The 24,066-nt window shown below is 41.0% G+C and overlaps 1 protein-coding gene across 3 annotated transcripts; it reads left to right on the top strand.

The window, feature by feature from the left end:
* Positions 1 to 26: 26 nt before the first annotated feature.
* PUS10 (pseudouridine synthase 10) lies at positions 27 to 24,066 on the top strand. 3 transcript variants are annotated; one of them, XM_057382488.1, is made up of 19 exons: positions 27 to 257; positions 1,265 to 1,300; positions 2,042 to 2,178; positions 2,719 to 2,985; positions 4,253 to 4,339; positions 8,514 to 8,548; positions 8,997 to 9,108; positions 10,724 to 10,785; positions 13,265 to 13,310; positions 15,481 to 15,545; positions 15,965 to 16,050; positions 18,120 to 18,245; positions 19,051 to 19,107; positions 20,017 to 20,093; positions 20,187 to 20,242; positions 20,367 to 20,484; positions 21,602 to 21,744; positions 22,333 to 22,432; positions 22,684 to 24,066. In XM_057382488.1, exons 2-19 carry the CDS (start codon positions 1,288 to 1,290, stop codon positions 22,720 to 22,722), a joined length of 1,626 nt encoding a protein of 541 aa, XP_057238471.1. In that variant the 5' UTR covers positions 27 to 257; positions 1,265 to 1,287; the 3' UTR covers positions 22,723 to 24,066. The 3 variants fall into 3 exon arrangements, with proteins under 3 accessions (XP_057238471.1, XP_057238481.1, XP_057238463.1); XM_057382498.1 differs by lacking the exon at positions 1,265 to 1,300; XM_057382480.1 differs by lacking the exon at positions 27 to 257 and having other exon boundaries at positions 504 to 1,300.

Here is a 24,066-nt window from a genome sequence, read left to right as displayed (position 1 = left end):
CGGCTCCTCTTCGGACTCGCTCGGCTCCTCTTCGGCCTCGCTCGACTGGCGTTCGACCCCAGCTCGGCCTCACTCGGCCCCGCTCGGTTCGGGCTCGGCCCCGCTCGGCTCCGCTCGCTGGCAGGCACCACGAGTGAGCGCCGAGCTATTCCACCAGCCGCCCTGAGGGCACGGCGCCCCTCCGCGCCGGCCGAGCGATGCGCTCTGCCACTCTGCTGAGTAAGCCTGTGCCGGCTCCGCGGTCCGCCGCGCGAAGGGTGAGCGGGACCGGGAATGGAGAATGGCGGTGGGARTGGGAATGGGAAAGGGAACGGAGCGGGAACGGCGCCTGTTTCTGGGGTCTCCGGCCTGCGGCGGGGCGGCGCTGTGCTGAGCGGGCCCGTTCCTCCGCACCCTTGCTGCTCAGCCTGCAGTGTCGGGGGCAGGGGCCCCTTTCAGACGTGCAGTCCTGAGGCTCGGGCCGGAATGGGGGCCCTGAGCTCCCCCTCAGGTATGAGGGGTCCAGAGCTCAGCCCTGAGGTGCTGGGTCCGAGCGGGGGCCGTGATTCCTGTCCCCACATTGCCACAAAATATTACAAATATTGCCACAATTGCCCTCATGTGTCACACAGTGCCGGTATTTAAGTCTCATGAAGTCTCATGAATTGAGGTTGCAGTTACCTAAGAGCAATTTTGTTGGTGTTTGCTGTTTCTTTTCGGAAACAGGTTTGAAGTTTTCCAGATAGCCCTCGGCTTCTATAGCTTACTGTAAAGAGTCCAAACCCAGGACAAACGAAATTAATTGAATCAATAACTGTTCCATGCTGTGGAGGTTTTCCATGGCTGCAGCATTTCTGTGCAGGGTACTCCTGAGCAGGATTGGATATTCCAGGTCTGACAGGCTGTGGTTGGCATGAGGAACAGGGATATATCCCATCTCTAAATGAGTCTCTAGGGGCACAAACACTAGGAGGGTATCAAATGTTGCTTGCAGGAACTAAGCCCAAACCAAAATCAGGTGGTTCATCAGTCTGTAGGTATTGTGGAATTCCTTGCCAAAGGATGCAAAGGCAAAAGAGTTTCTAACAGACACTGGAGGAAGGATCTGTTAAGGTTCAACAAGAGGCAAACCACATTTGGTCAAAGGCAGAGAGCACTTGGCATATGTGTGTGCTCTGTACACACATATTTTCCTGTGGCAGCAGTTTATTCCCACTTTGGGTGACAATGGACTGGTTAAACTTTTGGTCTGAACAACTGTGGTTATCCTTATGTTATCCTCCAGGTTATCCTCCTGAAGTTTCCTGGATGTCCAGTAAGGGTGAGCACCTCACTGGGAATCTCTCTTCTTCCATATATTTTTGTTTTAAAATGCTGAGTTCTACTACATTACAAAATTTCAGCCCAAAAAATCAGTCTGTTCTAAAGTTCTGAGCAGAGAGTATGCCAGGAAATCAAATTAGCCATGATATTTTAGCGGGGAGAAAAAGTACGTGATTTTTCACGAAAAACGTGTGTCTTCTTTGAGAGGGGGAATAAATCTTAAAAAAATTGGAGGGGCTAATGGATAGARAAGGCTTCCTTTGCCTTTAGGACTTTGTCTGACAAAAGGATGGGTGGTTTGAGACTCTATTTTATTCCCTTGTGATTTTAACAGACTGATTCTTTAGTCGCTGCAATTTTAGGAGGGATTTCCATTTTAAATTTGGCTTAATACATCTTAGCTCCCCCCTCCTTCATTTAATAAAGATTAACATGTTACTTTAGCTGAGATAACAGTGGGCAAAAGCTTAGCATTCCCTTGTCAGAACACTTGAGTTCGGGTTTCTAGGAAGTACAGGAGCTTCTCCCACAGTCAGTGGTCTTTTTGGGTTGGTCTTCCACTTCTCTTGTGCTCTATGATTTAAAACAAACATGTGTCCTAAATATTCCCTAGAGGACAGAAACAATTCCAGTTATTCTAAATACGGTGCAGTTAAGTCCCAGTTGAGTCTTTTTATTACTGAATTGCTGAACTGTCTTTATTCTAAGCTTTTTTTTTCTTTTCTGTGTTGAATTTTAGAATTACCCAGTATGTCTTCACTAACAGAGAAGGACAGACCAATTGTTCAGCTGTTACTCAACACTGGCACTTGCCCCCGATGTATTTTGAGGTTCTGCAGYGTGGGATCACAGATGCTTTACAGGCACCCACACCAGGTTTGTCSTTTGTTGTGTTCTTGTGCTCTTTGSCTGAGAGGAAAAAGCTTTGCAGAAGGAGTTATGAAAAACTGTGCTTTTTCCTTTAATGTAAAGGAAATTTATGTTAAATTGTAGAACCTCCACCTATATCTGCTCTTACTTTCTTTTTATACTGTAGTGGCCAACTCTCTTCCTGGGCTAGTGGAGTTGGAGGAATTAAATTCTAACATAATCTGAATGGCAAGAAGGTACCAAGTACCTCTTTTGAATAGTGGTGGGGCAAAGATAAAAATGTTTCTGCAAGTCAGGTCTGGAACATGTTTTCATTCTTGGATGATAAACAAGTCTGTTCAGCTGCATTTTCTCTGGAAATCTCTATTTCGAGAGAAATGCAGCTTGGAGCTGTTTAAATGTGTCTTAAAGATGTCTTTGGGTATAAATTCTGAGTTGTTAATTACATGCACTAAGGCTCAGCTGGAATGGGTTGTACTGCCTTATGGAATTGTGTTTGCTGAAGAGGAAAAATCAACCACAGTGTGATTCCTCTGTTTATGTTAGAATCTGATGAAGGATTTAAAGGAATTTCTGAAAAACAATCAGGAAAAAGAAGACACAGTCTKTTTGGATGTGGTTGACCCACCTTGTAAGAGAATCAGACTTGAGTACAGTGAAGAAGGCGCTGATGATCTGAACCACAACGGAGCCATCCCACAGATTCCCTCGGCTGATGATGGAAATGCTGCAATGGAGAGCTCAGCTGTGAAGGTTTGCAACGTGTGTTTGGGAATTCTTCAGGAGTTCTGTGAGGCTGACTTTGTTAAAAAGGTAAATACCTGTTCTTAGTATTTTGGGTACATTTTTTGAGCTTGTTTGTGTTGGGGCCTATGACATAGAGCTGGTGACTAAAAATATCTTGCAGTTTTTTGGGTTTTTTGAAAGAAGTTTTCTATTTCTTTGAAAGAAAGAGACCAGAAAACAAACCAAAACATTTGTCTGTTTTAAATATTTGAAATGTAGATGGCCCCATTCAACTTCAGCATTCCTGCTCCTGGGCAGTGTTTGCATACCTATGCAATTGGGAAGTTGCATCTGTAGTGGGACTGAATTTTGCCCAAACTTTATCATAGTGGCACTTCTAAAAAAAACATAGCAGTGCAGGTGCAATGGAATGACTGCAGGGAGCACACTTTCCTAAGAAAAGGACTAACAGACACGTGGTTATATGAATTTAGGAGATGACCTGRGGTTCAGCTGCTTTTGAGGAAAACCTCAGTGGAACTGATGACTTCTCTTCAATTTTTTATGTGACAAGAAAATGAGGAGTCATSAAGGGCTGTTCTCTAAACAACATGTTTTTAGTACAGCACAAACTTGTCTTTATGAAGGACCCCAGAGGAAGAAAATGTTTTGGTGATATTATCCAGGTTGTGGATAATAGAGGAAATGTGAGTTAGGAAAGAATGTGGGCACAGAGTGTTGCAAACACTATCTCTGAGCAATTAAATTGCTCACTGAAATATCAGCTAGAAAATTCACACTGGCATCTGAGATGTTTAACAGGGTTTTAATAGAAAARGATTTGGTTTAATAGCAGGAATATATCAAAACCGAGACTAGATGGAAAGAACAGTATATAGTTTGTTGTTGCAAAACATAATTAGATTTTTTTTGTTTCCATTGGCAGTATATGTCTTTTTACAGAATCCACTGCTAAGACTTGTTTCAGAGTTACTCTCTTCAGGCAAYGGAAAATCTGACAGCTCTTGTTAAGGCACCACAAAAACTAATTATTTGATACATAMATTTCCTTATCTGAGATGCTGATTTCACCTGAAATTTCAATGTACAATTGTTCTTGGCCTTAAAATAGTGAGTTTGGATGTTTCATACCACTAAGGATACTATTTATTCATAACTTTTTTTAACAGAACAAAAAAGCTTATATTTCAATAAGTTGTTAGTGATTACTCTGGTTTGTATGTTGGCCATCTCTCTGAATGTGTGTTAACATGAATTCACAGTGATGATGTGGAATTAATATTATCAAGTTTATAAGATTTTAAAGATTAATRCTAAGCTCCTTCTTTTACAGGTGTGCCAAAAAGTTAATTCTGCTGACTACCAGTTCACTAGTTTTGTATTTTCTGTGTCACTACCCCCACAGCTGTCTGTCAGGGAGGTAAGTAACTCAAATAATTAAATATATATTTAAGAAAGTAACTGGAATGTACAAGCCAGAGGTGGTTTGATTTTTAATTGTTATCATTTAAAAAAAAAACAGAAACACATGCTGAAAGTGAAATCTTCTCTCCTCTTCCTTGTGGGTGAATATTATTGTAATTAATAAAGGGTCTGAATCACTGAAGTTTTCAGTTAGCCCAGGAGTTACTTTACATCTGAAAACCTAAAAGGAGTTTGTTTAAACCCTCAGTGAATTGTTCCCTTTGGTGCAGGCTCCAGCTCTGCTTTGTGGATCTTCTCGGAGACAGAACTGCGCAGCTGGTGCCTTTCCAGGGATAAATGATAATTGGTGGTGCAGAATACAAATCAGGGAATTTGAGGATGAACTCTTGAAGTGTTCAGCATTTTAAATGATGGGAAAATACACTTAGTTGTGAGGTATTTTGCAATCTTCCCCTGCTTTCTGATRTAAAATGATGCAAAAGTACTGTTCTAGAAGTGATGCAAAAGTGGTGTTTTAAAAGGCAAAATGTGAATCTGTACAATAGATGCCTGCTGTGGTTAAGATGTGGTGGAARCTTCAGTGAGCATGGCAGAAAGAAGTGTAGATGGTGTTGGATTTATATGTAAAGCTGTGGTGAGGTCTCTTTTGCTCCCACACAGTTTGTTAAGTAATCTGCTGCACTTGTARTGGTGATTGGTGCTGTTAGCTCTGGCATCTTGGGCAAATGCCAGTGTAATAGCTAACAAATATTCTAAATCTTCTGCAACACAAGATTCTTTACTTCCTATCTTAGATTGAGCAAAATTGGTGTGTTTGCTTTGTTCTTTCTGGCCTTTATTGCTATTTTGTTTTCTGATGCCTCCAAAAAATGAGGTGTGTCAAAAAGCATTTTCAGGCTAGGCGAGTACTGGGGTGTGTGTGATGCTCTGGGAAAGCCCAAATGTAGGTCAGACTTTTCCAAGTTTTACTCCAGCTTTAAGCCTGATGTAAGCTGCCTTGTTTTAAAAGCACCTGGTGTTTGCAGGAAGCCTCGGTAGAGGGTGGTGTTGCACTGCAGTTCAGGTGAGCAATGTCCTCACACTGCYTGGGCCTCGTGTTCCAGCAGAGCAGCAGCACTGCAGTGCTGGGGACAGCCAAGGAAGTAAGAGTTGTACTGTGGGCCCAGAAATTAATAGAGGGAGTGAATTAAGTCAGCAGGAAGCTCCAAAACTGGATCTGTTCCCTTTGGAAGCAGTTTTGGTTTGACTGGGAGAAGGTTTGGATTAAGAAATTACTGCTGCCCCTTCTTTTCTATTTCCCCAGTCTTGCCAAATGCTAAACCAGCTGTCTGCGACAGCTGCAGGGGTAAAAAGGGGTGATGGTGGAAGAAAAATTTTAAAAATCATGAGGGTTTATTTACCTCCTATCTGTTTATCACTTACAAAAAAAACCAATTGGTGATACATTCCCTGTTCTACAGCCACAGAAAAGCAGTAATATAATTTGTGAAAATGTCTGAAAATATCAAAATCAAAAAATCTCTAAGTGCTTTGGACTGAAAAGAGGTTGTTCGTTAAATTATGCTTTTAATTCTTTGACCTGCTCTGTACAAAAATGTGTAATCCTGTCATCAAAGGACACCCAAAGGCAGCCTTCCTCCCATTGCCCTCTGCTGTGGCACACAGATTTTCTCCATCATCTTTTTAACAAAAAAACCCAGAAACTGCCTTTCAGTATTACCTTCAACTCATTTAATTATGACAGTTGTCATCCTGCCAAGTYTGAAATGTATGAGAGGAGCTGGAGAAGAGTGGGACATAAAATCTACATTTGCATAGTATTTGTATCTGTGATGCAAGGAAGCAATTGCCTCTTTCCACAAGTAGGAGATTTGATTGAAATAAATCATAAATCCAGGAGTCCCAAGTTTATGTCAGACAACTCTATTAGAATATGAAGTGAGTCGTGCCCTTCAGAAGGGTGACTGTTGGCTCTGTCTGTGGTCTCAGTCGTGATCCATCATCCTGGTACTTGCTACAAGGACATTGATGCAAATAACATCTGTAGTCATTACTCCCKGTAGGGCTGGCTGTGCCTCATCCTGGAATTCCCCATCTCCAAGCTCCTTTCTAATACACTGAAGCAATGCTGTGGCTAGGATTGCACATGGTATTTCAACTGTTGCCTCTGTGCTCCCTCAGATAGCACCAGAATAATATCCTGCAGCTTGTAATCAATACAGTGCCCRAGCTGGTGTATTCCAGAGATGTATTTGCTGCTAAACATTGCCCTGCAGGCTTCAGCTCTGTAATGAACATTTTTCATTTTCAAACCACTTCACAAACATGAAGTAATTACGAAGTAGAGGGATCTGMTCCCCTGCTCCATGTACAGCTGGGAGAAAGTAGAGGGGTTTGGCTGGCTTGRTGGTTGAGTGTAATTTGGAATTTGGGATCTTTTGGCTTCTGTGCTTGCAGTACCCTCATTTATTGTTTCCTCCTAATTGAAGGGGGAAAGTAATTTCTTTAATTCTCTTTCGACTTGTAACTCAAGAGAGAGGAGGTGAAATTTGACCTATGGTCTCATTTTAGCATAGCTGCTCACATGGAGAAGTTCTGTTTATTTTGCAGTTGTATCCCCAGAAGACAGGGAAAAGGAGTGAGATTAGCCATCCTACTGAGTCCCAAACCTGCATGTGCTCTAAATCAAGGCATGGYAGAGGTTTTTTTATGAATTGGCATTTGTCAAATGCAGGTTCCTAGGCCCAGTTCTGTGGTTGTCATATCCTCTAGTTCAGAGCTACGTTCAAGGAATTTCAATTGAAGCTATTTTTATTTATGATTTTATCTGGGTGATTATGCAAACAGGATTACAATATACTTCAAGTGAAGCAGCCTTACTCACACTGTCTACAAATGCAGGATAATGAATCACTGTGAGTTTGAGCAAACTGCATTCCATCAGTACAACTGTATTTGTTTTGTTCAGCAATGTGTAGGTTTGTGTATCATGTATCTGACAAAGTTCATGTTCTCCACCATCCCTCTTTTCTCTTAATATTTCTAGCACTGTTTTAGGGTTCCCTCCTTCTTTTAAATGCACCAAAGGAAGGGTAATAGACTTATTTTTTAGATTGATTTCCTTATCAGCATGGAAAAGAGATCTGTGATAYCTTCTGATATTCATGTGATCCTGGCCCTACTCCTTGAAGTTTGAGACATGTTTTCAAACCTCTTGCTTAGAATTATTTCCTTGTCTATGGTCAGTAATTCTTTCAGCAGAGTTTGGGGAAGGTTATTCTTTAAGTATATGAAGAATGGAAGATAGGGAAGAGATTTAAAGGTCTGAAACAKACTGAAAACTGTTTCATTGTGGTTATTTCAAATCCAACAGCTTGACTTTTGGAATTAATTTTCAGTGGGGATGGTGACACAGACTGAATTGAGTGTACAGATTCTGTTAGTTAAGTGGTTTCCTGCAAGTCCTAATGTATTCTGTAATTGTTGTTAGTAGAGGAGAACTGAAAATGTTGTTGTGCTTCATTGTAGGAAGTTTCGAGGGGAGTTTTTCTCTTCTTATTGTTAGTGAACTTGAGTATTTGTACTTAAAGCTCCCTCTGATTTCTAGAAATATTCTTTCTGTTCCTCATCTTTCCCCTATTCAGCCTATTCTCCTAAACTAAGTGGTGTGCTTTAAATAAGGGGGCAATTCTGTGATACTGTAAGACTAAGTRTAGTTTTAATTTCATAGTTATAATAATGGATAATAACTGAATTTGGGGTTTTATTAATTTATATGTTAACCAGTTTTCCTATAACATTAATTTAGACAATTAAATAAAAAAATTTCTCTGTATAGTAGATACTGATACTTAGGCTGTCAGAGTMTTTTTGTAGTTACAGTATTAATAGCAAGTTCCAAAATGTTTAATGAAGTCTCTTTTTTTTAATAGCCAGGTAGGATTTGAGGTGAAGAGCAAARTGATGGCTTAGAAATAAAAACAAACACCAATTCCATCTTTCCACTTCTGAGGCAAATACCAAATTCCTGATACTTCCCTTTGTTATGAGTTTTTAAAACACTTTTCTTTTGCAAAGAGTCTCTCATTTTGTTGGGGAGTTTTGAGCCTTAATTTCACTTGCTTTTGCTTTTCCCTGTCTTTTCCATGKGCATTTCTGGTGACCTGCAGCGTGCTGCTTGGCTGGGGGTGAAGCAGGAGATGAGGTGAGTAATGGCTTTTGCTGTCTGTCTGGCAAGAACTCTTCACATAGACACCATTTGTCTGTATAAATGTTAATTTTATAGTGTGGTTTACCTGATGCTTACAAGGAATAAGATGGYAGCTAATTTTTATGTGTTTTTGTTTTTTCTTTTTTACCTGCTTTGACCTGACTTGGGGTTTCTTATCTCTTTTGCTCTCTAAGTTCCCAAACARGTGGTTTGAAATGTATCTTTCTCTTTCTCAGCTTTTCTCTGGGCAGGCTCTTGAAAGACTTTTGCAACTTTTGATCTGCTAGGAAGCTCTGGCATCAGTTTCCTCAGTGCACAGAAAAAAAAAAGAATTAATCTGTTTTGCTTGGCAGTAGTTACTTAAGTTCATCTTGAAATATTGTATGTCATGTATCTATTTTTGCCAGACTCCTGGGCAAATTATTTTTTCTCTGTGATTCAGAAATCTGGGGCTTCCCTTGGCAAAGGATGACATTGTTCAGCTGAARGAAGCTTATAAGTGGATTATTCATCCCCAGTTGTCAGAAGAGTTGGGCGTTTCTGCTGATGGAAAGGTGTCGTATAAATAACAAAACACTTTTTTCTTTGGTTTTTTTTTCTTTTTTCCTATGTGTTTGTGTGWGTATATTTATTCACTTATTCACTTGTTGGGGAAATAAAAATCTGTCCTTGTTTCCTTAYTAAGAGAGAAACAAGTTGAATTGCTCCTATATTTACTGCAGAGAAAAGCAGGGGGGGGAGTTCCTTTAACCAGAGGTCTCMAAGTCTCTGTCCTGAGGGGCTCAATGTTCATTTTTGTACACACAGATCATTGCATCTTCTGAAACCACCACAGGCTTGTGCTAAATCTCTTGTGCTGCCATCCTCCTTTTGTTAATGAGTCTTTTTCAGTTGCCTTCTGTTCCAGGATCCCTGTTTTGCAGAGGCTAAGGAATGCTCACACATTCCTTCCTGGCTCTTCTGTCACTGCCARCACTTACTACTGTTCTGTGAGCTCAGTTGTTCAGGTTCTGTGGATAAAATATATTTCTGAAATGTGCTGAAAGAGAAAAGACTGGTCCTTGTTCACTTTGATGAACACTAGAAATGGACATGTTGGGACCTGCAGTACCCCTAAGTAGGCAATAGAAATGGGTYTTTTTCAAGCTGTTTTCAACTTGCAGATTCCGACTAATACCCTTAAAATCTTTCTGAAAGGCTTTGACTGAACATGTCAATCAGGTGTTGCCAAACTCAGAAGCATCTTGAATCATCTTGAATGTAAAATTTCTGCAGTCATGGCTAAAATTCCTGCTGAGACCAAAGCATGCTGTAGGTTTTACTTGTCACCAGCCATAGAACTGACCCCAGCACTAGATTCATTTAGTCTTTATGTTGATTTGTCAATAATTACAGACTGTGTTTTCCCAGGAGTGCTAATTGAAAGCATCCCTTTTGTCTTAGTGAAGATAAAAAACATTGTTATTCTGAAGGTGATGCAGGAAGAAACAAACTTCTTRCATACCAAGTTAGCAAAGCTCTACAACACTTAAGCACCGAGCCACTCCAGACATCCCTTTACCATAAAAGTTGTTTTTTCTAGTGCCCTTTATCTACAAGGCACTTGAATATTAGCCAATCTTTTCAATAGCCCTCCTGAGGTGTACTGGTATCTGAGTAACAGAAGTAATGAGTGTTGTTTGCCCAAGGCCAGAKAGGGAATTGGGGGTGGAATTGAGATTACACTGGAGTTCCTGGGCTAGCTGTCAATCCAGGAGGACATGTTGCCTTTCTTTGCCCCAAGGCCATGCAGGCATTGCAAAGGAAGCCCCTGACAAAATTTTACAGTGGTGACTACGCAGGGCTTTTGTCTTTATTGCACTCCCGGGAGGGCTCTGGGGCTTAGTGACCGTAATAGGCTTTGAGCCCTGGCTGCCTCTGCCTCAGCCCTGCACAGGATGGGAGCTGTGCAGGCCACTCATGGCTGTGAAGTGCTCTCACATCATCTTTGGTGACTTCAGAAAGGCAAATGCTCTGGCACMCATTTTAATGCCTTTAAATATAAGTAAATGGGTTACTCTTTCTGTTGTCTCCACTGTTTTCCTGGTATGGCTGCTTGAGGATATCCTCCCTGGTTGTTTAAAAAACTGTTACCACYTTCTTGTTCTTTTTTCTTTTTTTTTAATCTAGAGTTTGTTTGAAATTAGTGTGATCTTTGCTCACCCAGAAACAGATGAGGAGTGCCATTTCCTGTAAGTTTTTCTACAATTAACAAAAGATTTTTATCTAAATGTTGCRCAATGTTGTTAGTTTGGATTTGCTACAGAATAGAATATGCAGTGTTTATAAACTACAATGGGGCCTGCATCTAGATTTCCTCATATCCACATAAAGTTGCAGAGTTTGAAGCTACATCATCTGTGGTTAATTCTGCACCTTAATGCCAATAAAAAAAAAATCACAATTTTGATTTCAACTGGAAGGAGAACATTCAGATAAATTGTTCAGTTTCAGCTCTTCTCAAAGTTATTCCCAGTATAACTTCTAAAATTTCAAACCATATAATTACACRTGGGGGAATATGAGAGATCATACCTAGGTTTTCCTGCTCTTACAGGACACATGGACAGGAGGGAGGGCTTTGAAGTGAGTTAATCCAATGTAGCTGGTTGATTAAAACAAATGGAAGTTCCCCGGCCACTACACACAGCCTCTGACCTGGCTCAGTAGGGCATCTGCTGTACACAAAGAAGCAAAACAGTTCTGTGAATTTAGCTGCCATTTAATCTGATTTCTSGAAATCTAGCTGTAGTATATTCTGGATAATTAGGGCCACTCTTCCTGTTTGTTAATGCTTCCTGGAAAACTTTGTTTCACTCAGTTAATTTGCACCTATTGCAAGTTAAATCAGCAGAGATGTCTCTGTTGAATAATGAATTCATTTCTTGAGACTGGAGATTTCTTTTGTAGCCTCTGTTTATTTCCCTATTTTCTCTTCGGGCAATTTGTGATCTTTGAATAATCAATACACCACCTTTTTGGTTTTCGACGACTGTGTCTTTCATTTGTGTTGAGATGGAGGATGAGGGAATGGAAACTTGGGAAGGAACAGGTATTAGGAACAATGATTACAAGTATGCTGAACATTCTTCATTTCCAGCTTGTTCAAGACTGGTCAAAAGAGGGAGAAAATTGTAGGGCCAAATTACAGTTCTAATTAATGGTTCCTTCAATCCTGTGAGAACTGAAGTGTTTCTGGATCCTGCACCCTTTTGTTTTAATTAATTTTAATTCCTTCCTCTGAAACTTCTTCAGTCATATTTTCAGCTCATCCTTCCATCCTTTTTCTGGCATTTCAGGAATATTGGTGTTGAACATGTTATGGCAMCAGTGTTAGTGCTCCAAGCAGAGCAGTTGCAGAGGTGAAAGGTGTAAAGAAGTTCCATTCCACATTCCAATTACTCAGGTTTATTCCGTGTGACCTGACAATATCCCTTTATTTGCCTTCTCTTTGTAGCACACTTAAACAGCAATTAAGGTTCGAGACATTTTTCTAAAGCAACAGCACATTACCTAATTTAATTACACAGTAGTTCCTGAGGTGCCAAGGCATTCTGCTTGTGTGAGTGGCTGGCTCTGGGCWCATTCTGAAGCAGTGGTTTGGTTTTGATGCAAATATGATAAATTTGGCAGTTGCCACAGTAGTAGTGACAGTCATGTTTTTTTTGTGGAGGCAAAGTAGGACTTTTTCTCAACCTGGAGAACTCCAGGTGTGCTTTTGGATTGGATTTCCAAGCATGGCATCTGCAGATTCTCACCTCTCAAGCTGTTSTTATGTAGTTGTGTGGAGGTAGCTGTGCTGAAATGACATGGAAGATTGAATTGGCTCTTRTCAATTTATATTTGGAAATATTTAAGGGTAAGATGACACTGGAATTATGGAAGAGGGAATTTGCATTGCTTTGGGTCACAGACTGGCCAGGGAAGTTGTTTGCATTGAAATTTGCTTCCTTAGAGTCTGAAGTAGTTACAGAGGTGTTGAAAAGCAACAGCAAGAAATGATAAATTGGGTTGGAGGTTAGAAATATCTGACTGCATACACAGAAATCCAGGAATCATCTCTGACAGCATACATAGAAATCCACTAATAGGAACAGCAACTTCCTCTCCAGTACTCAGAAAAGGTGTTTGACTGACTTGGCTTTCACTTTTGTGAAACAGCCAATAATTTCCTTTTGCACAGGAAAAGCTCAAGTGGGAGTGAGCACCTGGGGTTAGTTTTTTGGTAGGAAATTCAGTTTTCCTATCCTGAAGGGACAGTTTGAATCTCAGGTTTGTAGTGGGTGTTGTCTGAGAGCAGCAAGTACAGATTTCAAGGTGTCAGCAAATCTTGCATAGAACTTAACACAATTATGACCTTTTATTGAGAAAGATTGGAAAGGACTGAAAGCTAAACTTGTGTGGTTTTCCATCCCATCTCAAAGCTGAGACTGAGATGGTGTTGGTCAGAGCAGGAGAAGAGAGTTTTTTCCGTGATTTCTCTGGATCAAGCATCGCACATCTTGTACCATTTGTGGTTTCAGATAAAGGGAATTTTAAAGAGCTTAACTCTTGAGTGGAGGTGAGACACTGGATGCATTGGTACAAAAAACATTTACATGCTGTGCTTGTGAGTGTCTGTTTATTTGTCTCTCTGTGAGATGAACAGCTAATTTTCATTTCTGTGTTTAGAGCCACAGCCTGCCCAGACTGTTTCAAACCAGCGAAGAACAAACAGGTAAGATCTCATCATTGTGTTTCTGTTCTGACATTCAGAATTTCACAGCAGTAGCTACAACTTATCTGGTTATTCAATCAGTGTTCAATGTCTGGTTTTTCTTCATCAGAAAGCTCTCTAGTTTTCAATTGTCTGAAAACAAAGTTGTCTCCTTTATTCRCTTCACAATTCTCAGCTTAGGAAAACCAAGAGCTTGGTGCTTTTCTTYAGGTCGTTCATTTTCCAGGCAGTCTAAAGGCCATAATTTTAGGAATGTTCTCTGTAAATACCGCCCTTAAGATCTAGGAATTTCATTGTCATGCATTAAAAGTAGCATAAAAGATGATCCTCAAGCTCTCTGTGGGTGAAGCAGTTCAGATAAGTCACATTGTGAAGATGAGACTCAGCAGCCAAAAGGGAAATGATCACACTGCAGTTTTCATGTCCTCTGATCTGAATAAAAGCCAGGATACATGGAGGATGGTTTTATCCTGTCTGCCTCTGKAGGAGGTGGGGAAAGAAAAGGGACCTTGCCACTTGTTGCAGACCCTGAGCACGCATACAACCATTGACGGAAAAAAGGACATGTGAGGAYAAAAAACCAGTTGGAGGGAAACTGATACAAGTAGGACGGTTGATGTGATCAGAGGGAGAATAAGTAACTTCTATCAGAAACCATTGCAAGGCCTTTCATTCTTTCTGGTGAAGAGTCTGCCAATGTTTGGCAGAGGCAGAGGCTGACCCAGGAATTCTGCTGACTCTACTCCACCTGACCAATAAACGCCACTCTTTTTATCAGGGTTGTATTGTTACAACTCGCTGCTTGCTGCAGTGCTGTCCTTTAAAAGGGGGGAAATCCCACATAAGGAGCTAAACCAGCAGGGCCTGGCTGTTAAAAACACAGAGGCAACAAAATATATGGGAATCTAAAGAAAAATACCAGCTCTGAAGAGCTGTCAGAGGTTCATCCTCACAAAGAAGYTGGGCTTCAAGGGCTGTGTTAATCAGAGAAGTGGTGTAAAAACTGGCTTCTGAGGGGAAATTTCTGTGCTGTCTGCTGTAGATAGTTATTTAAACCTGCTGCTGCTTTCAGGGTTTTCCAGCTCATCTGTTCTGTGAGGAAGRGTAGTGCTATTATCTAATTTATGCTTAGAAGGTAAAAGAGCAGCTTTCCTGAAGGCACCCAGGAACTCTGTTTAGAGCCAAGACTTGAATTGTCCCAAACAGTGACCCAGTATTTTTTTTTCCCCAAAATCCCCAATCCAGTTTGCTAGACAGACACAAATATATTGGAAATTCAGCAGACAGCTATCAGGGCAGTCCCAGGGCTGGAGCACGTGCCTGGGAGGAGAGGCTGAGGAACCTGGACTTCTTCAAGGCTCTTGGTGAAGGCTTTGGGGAGGATCCAACTGAATCTCCTCCTAAGAGAGATTATTGAGATCAGGCAGCCAGGCTGGTCTTCACAGAGCCTGGTGGAAGGATGAGGCACAGCAGGAATATGTTGGTGTGACAAGTTCAGAGGAGATGGAAGAAAAAATGTTTTACCTTGAGGAGAGTTGACTCTGGAGAGAGGGTTTGCAGGCTCCATCCTTGGTGGATTTCAAGACCTGACCATGCTTTGATTAGAAGGTTCATTTAGGGACCTTCTCCCATCCTCAGCCTTCCTAGAGCAGGATTTCACCTCACTTGTTACAACACCTGTGTCTCCTGTCCTAGGTAGATTTTCACTGCAGTTATCCCCAGCAGGACCTGGCTACACACACAGATTGGCAGTCATGGCTCCTGCTGTACTATTATTACAGATTTTGCTGGAGCCTGCAAGTGAGAAGCTGCCTGCTTTCCACAGGAGGAACTGCCCAGCCCCACCATTCAGAGCCCTTAGTTCTGAGAATCAATCAACTTCTGAACTTCAGAAACGGATTCCTRCTCAACAGGCTTATTTTCAGCAGAACTACCTGCCTGCTGTCACTGACATAAAAGCTGGGGCTTAGGTATATTTAACTCAACGAAGCTGCTTCAGGTTTCTGTTCACAGATTTAGGRTTCTGTTTTTAAACCACTTTGCAAATTTGGACCTGGGCTCCCAAGTGAGGAGTGACAAAACTATACACTGTAAGTTTCAATGCTTTTTTCTTCCATAGGCATGTATTTTCTTTGCTTTTCTTGACTCATTTTTTTATTTCACTGTGCAGTCTGTTTTTACCAGAATGGCAGTTATAAAAGCCCTGGAGAAGATAAAAGAAGAGGATTTTCTCAAGTAAGTATATACTGAAACTAGTTCTTAGTATTGTGCTTTTGTTCAGAATTAGGGAGGTGAGGAAAATATTCAGTGGCTAAACAGGGTGGCTTTAAAAGAACCTTTGATAGCTTAAATATTGCTGGTTWACTGTTTAAAATTTGTTATTTATTCTGGCAGTATAAAATCACTCTTGATCTTTTAATGAAGGGTTATTTTGAACTTTAGAGTTTGTAAGGTAAGCTTCCCTTTACAAGAAATACTCCCGTATTTCAAAAATCCTAGCAGCTGAATTTTAAGAAAACACCAAGTGCTGTTAATATGATAAAAATCAGGTGCAGTGGGGGAAGCCAACAAGAGACACTTATTTAATGCTCTGGTGATGCTCCATCATGTTCTGGTATTGATAATATGTTTTACTCTTTTTATTTTTAATGCAGGCATTTTCAATGTCCCCCAAGTTCACCAAAGACCCTCTGTGATGCACTGGAAATCCAGTGCAATAACGGTGCAGTTTTTGTGGCTGGTAAAGTGAACCATTTATTTCCTGCTGTGTTGTCTTGAAGAGAACTTTGTAACACTACCCTGACACCCAGAGGATTCTTGCTGTTTGTTAATTCCTGTAATGAAGTGTAAGAGGCAAAGAAACAAATCCAGCTCTATCCATGTGTGAGCTGGTTTGAAGGGAGAACAAATTGTATTTGCCTTTGCTATTATTTAGTCAAAAGTTAGAAATCACAGATCCCCTCAGAATAATGGTTTGGGAAGGGCACTTCCACACCAACAGGCTCCCAGCAGAGCTGTTCACTTCCTTGGTTTTTGATTTGGATTCAGAGGTTTTCACTATCTGGATTTCTCTGCTTATTATCCCATCCAAAACTGCATATCTGCATGGGATTTATGAAGGTTTGGGTGAGACAGGTAGTGCAGCCACCCATGGTTGTTGCTGGGTTCAGATGATTTATCACCTGCCTGACAAAGTATCTACCCTTCTTCTAGTCTTTTGCATAAACAATTTATTTAAATACATGCAAACTGATTATTCTTTAAAAAACTATMCAACCTGTAATTTAAATCCAGCATACTCTGTTTAAAAGAATGATAAAAATCCTGAATATAGAGAAATCAAAAATGAAAAAAGGCAAAAGCAAATGGCAGGGTACTTGACGTTCTACATATAATCATTTCTTATTTTTAATTACTGATTAGACAGTTCAATGTACATTTTTGCCAATCTAAGATACCCAGTTCCTTTTAGGCTTTTCCAAACAGTTTTATTTTAGATTGCTTTGTTGGATAATTTTATCAGAATTCTGCTTTTTAAAGAGCAAGGCAGAAGGTTTGCTTTCTGCATGTCATTTAATACTGCTCTTACCCATTTATCATTTATATCTTGCTCTATGAAAAAGAAATCCAAGCAGGTGTTTAAATTTCCAGAACTAAATCCAGAGTAGAATTCATTGAGTACAGTGCAGATATTTTGCTTTTAATAAATGAGATGGGATCTTAATTTGTAAGTACAACATTGTCCTCTTGACCTTACTTTTGGTGTTTAGTGATCATTTCTCACCCCCTTTTTTAAGGATTCAGGAGCTGTCAAACCAAAAAACAYCTTCTGTTTTTTTAAACCAACTCTTGTTCAGAGTAAAAGTTAAAATTATTAGAGTGGGGAGCTGAGAGAAAAAAAAAMCAAACCTTATTCTTCTTTTTCCATTTTATGGAAAGAGAATTTAGCAGTGGGAAGCTGCATCTGAATGATGAGTCATCCGACTTTCATTATTTGCCCCAGTGAAACTGTGTTACTCATTTTCCCCATTTGTTTGTGTAGCTTTTTCTCCAGATCGAACTGCAAGAAGGAAACATTGTTCGAGATAGGAAAATATGATACAAAACCCCAAACCCCTGAGATGACAGAGGCACAGAGTAATGCACAGTTACTCTGAACTCTGTTTTCTGTATGCAGRGTTTCAGGTCGAAAGTGGTTTGAGYAGGGGCTTCCTTTCCCTGTCCCTTACTAATTATTCCCTTGCTTTGGGAATATTTTCACTTATCAGTCCTGTCCATAAAAAACCTTATGCTGGTCATCCACATCTGGCTTGTTCATTGGTTATAGTYTGTCATGGAGTTGCCATGAGAACATCGTGATCATCCAAGGATGCCAATCTCCAAACATGGCACCTTCTCACAGTTCCTGCCATTCCTCCTAATTTGTTATTGAGACTTTTTGCTCCTTGCATGGTTTTCCTTGTAGTGAGCCAAAACATTTTAGTTTGGGTTTCTTTTCCTAAGTCTTCAGACGATGGCAGAACTTGGCTTGGAACCTGGACTATTTCACAGAGGAGGGTTTTACCTGAAGGCAGGACTGCAGCCACAGGCTCTCAAGTCCAGCTTTAAGGCCATCCTGGTTCCTGCCACTCTCCTGGGTGCAGCCACATGTGTTCCATAGTGCTGGTRTATTGCTCCTGCCATAAAACAAGCTCGAGCCTGTAAAATTATTTTCACAAAGCCCCCATGGAAGTTAAATGTGCTGTGCAAGACTGCAGCTTTTTCTCGTGGTTTTAGAATGATTAGAAGCAACATGGTTGTCTTTTACAGGAAGATACAACAAATACTCCAGGAATTTACCTCAGACTCCMTGGATTATTGATGGGGAGCGGAAGCTGGAATCTTCAGTGGAAGAACTGATTTCAGAGCATCTAATGGCAGAATTCAAGGCAGACAGTAAGTATCTAGATCTCCTACCATACGTATTTTTCACCTTTACTAGATTTTTGCTTAGTAGCTACCCACTTAATATGGGAATATAATGGGAAAAACGGATGTTTCTTTATCCCTCTTTTATCCTTCCAAATCAAAGCTTGTAAACTTTATTTAGCTGTGATCTGGGAGTAATTAGATCCTTTTATCCTACTAAAGTAGCTCCTCAGTGGATCTGATGATGCAAATATGATGGTTTCATGCGGTAGTGTTTTTGCTTAACCAAACTCCTTAGCAGTTGGTAATTCATAAAATGATTTGTACCAGGCAGGTTTTTGCCACAGGTATTTCTTAATATCTGCCTGGCTTTCAACCCCTTCATGTTTCTTACCTTGATTCATTTGTTTTCCTCAGTGCATAAAGTTCCACAAGGTAAATGCTTATCCAGGGWTTATCCAGATGAAATAATCATTGCCCATCATTTGTCCTCTAACAGATGTGGAATTACAGACATAGAAGGCCCAAGGAAAAGTTGCATTAAATATCAGCTTGGAAAAAAACCTGCTACTTCCCCCTCCTCTCCTCCCTGTGGATATGTTCGTCTGACTGTAGTAGTCTCATTCAGGCCAAGGAATTGGGAGTGCTCTTCGAGAAACTTGGGAATAAATAGGAACTCTCAGAGTTTGTGAAGTGCAGGCTCCAGTTTATGAAGACAACTCTTTGATTTTGCAAACAAGTTTAGAAAGAAAATATTTTGCCTTTTAAAAGCTGTAAAGAGTATTAAAAATGTGAAATGAAATCTCACCTGCTTTGTTCAAATCTGTTATAGGCTTTAATTTTTCCTCCTCTGGAAGAGAAGATGTGGATGTAAGGACACTAGGCAATGGTAAGGCCTGGAAGACCCCTTGTGAAACACGGAGATGAAATGTCTGTGTGGAACTCCTCTGACAGATCCTCCTGAGTGCCAAGTGTGTGATTAGGCATGCTTTGAAATTTTATCTCGGAAGCATTTGAGTGAGATTTATATATTTATTCCCAAAGACCAAAGAGCTTCATAAAACCAGCTTGAAAGAGGAACTCTTTTTCATGGCCTTAGCTGCTTGGAAAGGCAGAGCCAGTTAAGAGTATTTTATTCACTCCCTACTTTTAAGCCATTTATGTCAGACTGATTCCTCTCCTGTTTTCTGTTGGATCTTTCTAATTCCCTCACTGTCACTGCAGAGTGGGGGAGCCTTGTGTTCTTGTTGAACTTGTGTCCCTTCTAAAGKTCAGCTGCTTTCCAGCGTGCTGAAGCTGCTGTAGCCAAAGGAGGAGGGAAAGAAAAAGKAAAAATGAACAATTCTGTTTCGGTTGCTGCCTGATTTGTAGTGTGATTCTTGGCACTGCTTGTTCTGGGGATTGTCCTGGCCCTGAGCACAGAGTTACAACTCTGGCAACAGATGTTGGGCTGAGGGAGTGGGATTTAACATYGCCGTGCACCTGGGCATTGCTGTAGGTGACAGAAAATAAGCTAATTAGCTTTTTTTCTTATTTTATTTTTTAATTAGCACAGACTTGTACAAGATGTCTTCTGGGAAGTCATAATTCGCAGTTATTGCTGATACTGGGGTTTAGTAGCCAAARAAAAGTCCCTTGTTTCTTCCCTTCCATCTGATGCTCCATCCCTAAGCCTGCYGCTCCTCTCCCTGTTTGTGTATCAGCAGACAGTCTTCACACCTTGCAGCCTTCCTGTGTAAACTCCAGCATTAATTTAGAACAACATGTTTTTATGTTTTATGACTGTGCCTGTTGCCAGGAAGGCCCTTTGCAATCGAGCTGGTGAATCCTCGTAGGATACGTTTCACTGCGGAGGAGATGAAGAGGCTGCAGCAGGTAAATCATGGGCACCTCACGGAACTCGTAAAGCACGTGCTGCCTCTCCAACACAGCAGCTCTGCTAACTGATTTCTGKTTTAAATATTACAGGCAATTAATGACTCTTCAGACAAAATACAGGTTCGAGATTTACAGCTTGTCACCAGGTCAGTGTTTATCATCGCTRGCGGGGGATTTCAAAACACCACTTGGGGAGTTGGGAGGTGTTTCTGCACACAGCCTTGTATAATTATGCTTATGTTAAATGAGTAATTAATTTCTTTTGTTTAGAGAGGCAATTGGTCGTATGAAGGAAGGTGAGGAGGAGAAGACAAAGACCTACAGTGCCTTAATATGGACAGATAAAGCAATAGAGAGAGAAGACATCGCATTTCTGGATGATATCAAGGTATCAGGAGCTCTTGTTAATACCATTTAAATAGTACCTGTCCTGGTGTCCTAGCAAACTGTTATATACGTGCACCCATGGGCCTATCTCTTGCTCTGGTTTTGGTGTTTTGCTTGGTGTTTGGGTTTTTTTAATCAGTTTCTCTTGCTATGGGGACTTCCACACCAACCTTCACCAGTCACTCCAGCCAGACTGTTAGCTGGCTGTTAGCACAGACAACAAATCCTTGTATACTGCTCACCTTCCAGGAGACCCAATCATCAAAATCAATAGATGGGAGAGGAGGGAATCTGGCACCTGCACCCTTTTTTTACCTTAGATAGTGTCTTCTGTGAGTGAAAGGGGCAGAGAAGCTCTTTTGTTCTGCTCTAAAGCCATTCTCCCACAGCTGCAACAATTTGGAGCTGGAAATGTCTATAACATACTGCAAAGAGGCCTCAGGAAGGCTCAGCATGTGCAGGAATGAGAACAGTCTCCAGATGTTGGCCTGATGAAGAAGTGGGTTCAGTTTTTGGTGTGTTGCACCATTTCCTACGAGTCTTGCCTGTGAGCTCATTCTCCAAATGAGGGCTTGAGCCGTTACAGCTCAGGGAGACAACTGTTGGGTAGCTCTTCCTTTAGCTTCCCTTGCTCCGGAGAAGTTGCCTTTCAAACTGCTGCATCTCCTTTGGGAAAGGGAGTTGGAAATAAACTTTTCAAAAGACTGTTCCAAGATCTAATCTCATCTAGGGCTTTTTTCCCTCACTTTTATTTCTAGGGGGTTGGCTGTAGTTTAGACAAAGCATTTTRTGGGTGGGATTTTTTTTTCCTGATTGCCCTGAGGCTCTGAGTGAGCTGCTAAATCCTGGAGTCGTTCCAGCAAAGGGCTATGGAGATTTCAAGGTTATTCCTCTGTATTTGTGATTCGATTAGTTTGTGTTCATGTGAGGCCTTGTTTGGCCTCTGAGAGGGCTGTCCTTTTTCCTTTGATAAACTTGGAAAAAACGGGTCTTGCCTTGAGATTACTCAACTACCAGAACACAAGAGAAAAAAGACGAGCCTGGTTAACAACACACACAACTCCAACAATCTGCAGCATTTTCACAATTTCTTCCTCATTTCTTTCCTCTGGCACCAGGAATTGAAGCTGGACCAGAAGACCCCGCTCCGTGTTCTCCACCGGCGGCCTCTGGCCGTGCGGTGCCGGGTCATCCACACCATGAAATCCGAGTACATCGACGAGCACCACTTCCGCCTGCACCTGAAGACTCAGGCAGGAACGTATCCTTGGGTGCCCTGACAGCCTCCTGGATGGAGTGATTGGGATAATGGGAGGTTTCCTGCTTTGTTCATTGTGGTGTTTTGAAATCCCTCCTTTTGAAATCTCTCCTCTCCTGCAGTGGTGTTGCTGCGTGTTTGCTTTTAGGTCACAATTTCATGCTCAGGTATCCATCCAAAAATGCCACATACATGTGTGGTTTTGTATTGACCACTGTGATAATCTTAAAGTATGTGACAGTTATGAGAATGTACTGCTTAAAAATACACTTCAGCTTTTTCCAATTTAAGTGAAAACTTTTCACCTCCAAAAATGAGCTTTTCCACAATATTTAATGCACTTCAGTGCACACTGGAGATCGCTGCTACTTAAAAGTTACAGTTTAGTCCTAAAGTCACCACTTATTTTGGAAYGAAACAGAAAATAAAAGTCAGCAGTGCAGTTTTTGGCACCTGTCACAAGCCAGGAATTAGGAGCTCTCTTAAAGATAGGTGTRGGCTTAACAGGACATTAAGTGAGAAGTTACTTAGGAGTTTTTTCCTTTTGGTTTCTTTCCTGTGAAATACACCTCTCCTTAGCCAGTATTCCAGCTACATTAAGGAGTTTGTGCATGGAGACTTTGGAAGAACGAAGCCCAACATTGGGTCCCTTCTGAACAGAACTGCTGACATTCTGGAGCTGGATGTGGAAGTAAGTTGTCTGCTGTCTTTCSTGGAAATTACTGAGGGAGTTGCCCATGTGAGATACTTTCCATGGAATTGCTTTAAGTGRATCAGTGTTCCTTACCACAGGATACATTTCCTATTGCTACTCTTCTTTGTAAATCCAGTCCAACMGCGAGTGATGCTGCCAAGTAGCAGCAAAAGGAATTGTGATTCTTTTGATAGCTGTAAAATACCAACTCTGCTGATTTTGCCTTTTTTCCCATTTTGCTTTTCTAGTCTGTTGATGTTGACTGGCCTCCAACCCTGGCTGATTAACTTCTGGAGCTGGGATGAGGAAGCAGCAGCTGGTGACCAGACACTGTGCAGTGTTACAGCCTGGGTGCAAAGGGTGTCCCTGGAACGTTTGGATCATGTTGATCTGCCAGAGGATACCCTTGGACTATATTTTACATACTCTGGACCAGGTAGCATTGGTTCAATCTCTAGCCTTACTTTTATTTCTTCTGTACATAAAAGAATTTTGGGAAGCCAGTGTATATAGCCCTCCATCAAGCAAGATTTTATTTTAAACTCTTTTTCTGTTGCATACTGCAGCTTTTCTTGTGTGGATGCAGGTAGCACTGAGTTATCTGAAATCCATTCCCAGCTTTTGCTGAGCAGTTTGTGCAGGAAATCCCAAAAACCAGGGAGACTGCAGCCAGCAGGACGGTGCCTGGAGCAAGTTTCCCTGAGACACTGACTGCTTTTTGCTCAATGTCAGTAGAGATGAGCAAAGAACTACTTTTCAAAGGGGAAATTTTTCTTTTCAGAGGAAAACTTAGCACTTAAAACCAGGTTTTTCTCATCTAAAAACATCAGGGATGCTTCCTAGAAACAACAGTTGAGGCCTCATCAGCCCTCTTGAGGAGTAGGAATTCCCCAGTGAGTCACCATATATAAAAAGATTGGGAACTCCTGGGAGTGGTGCATGATGGGAATCTAAAGAAAAACAGGAATACCAAGAATTGCAAAGTGCAGGCAGAAACAAAAGGTACCACAGGATGTTGGTATTAAGAGACAGACAGATAAAAAGCTATTATTGAGCAGCATAMTACATTTTTTCTAGTACCTCACCTTGGACGGATGCCTGGAAGAGTTAAACACAGCTTAGGAACTTGCCTGGAACAGGGAAAATCTGAGTTTTTGCTTACTTTAAATGTTTCATACTAAGTTCCACCTAACATCTTTAGGAAGTAATTTTTTATACCAATGTCATGTTAATGAATTAGGAAGGTACTTTCCYGAAGTACAGAAGATAGTTTTACATTAAACAAAAAATTAAAGTTTGGCATTTCAGAGCTCTTTCTTAACATTTTGGGAATAAAGAGRGTAATATTTGCCAAGACAAGTGACTGTCTGGGGACAGGGAGGATGACTGGGGTGTTTTCCCTTGAATTCAGTGCTGCCAGGACCTCATGCTAGAACAGCTCCATGAGAGCATAAACTAGAGGCTCTAAAAGTGTTACTAAATGCATGTTTAAGGAGCTCCTTTAAGGTTCTGTCTGTGCTAGACTGTCAAAACTTGTCTGTAACGTAAGTACTTCAGAAGCTCCTGTTTTTCTAACAGGATTTGATTCAGACAGCCACATTATTTTTGGTTTTAATTTTAATATTAAAGCT

Source organism: Malurus melanocephalus, unplaced genomic scaffold (assembly GCF_030028575.1).
Source record: "Malurus melanocephalus ecotype Western Australia unplaced genomic scaffold, MMel_1.1 scaffold_13, whole genome shotgun sequence".
NCBI classification, from domain to species: Eukaryota; Metazoa; Chordata; class Aves; order Passeriformes; family Maluridae; genus Malurus; species Malurus melanocephalus.
This window is presented reverse-complemented; position numbering and strand designations above follow the sequence as displayed.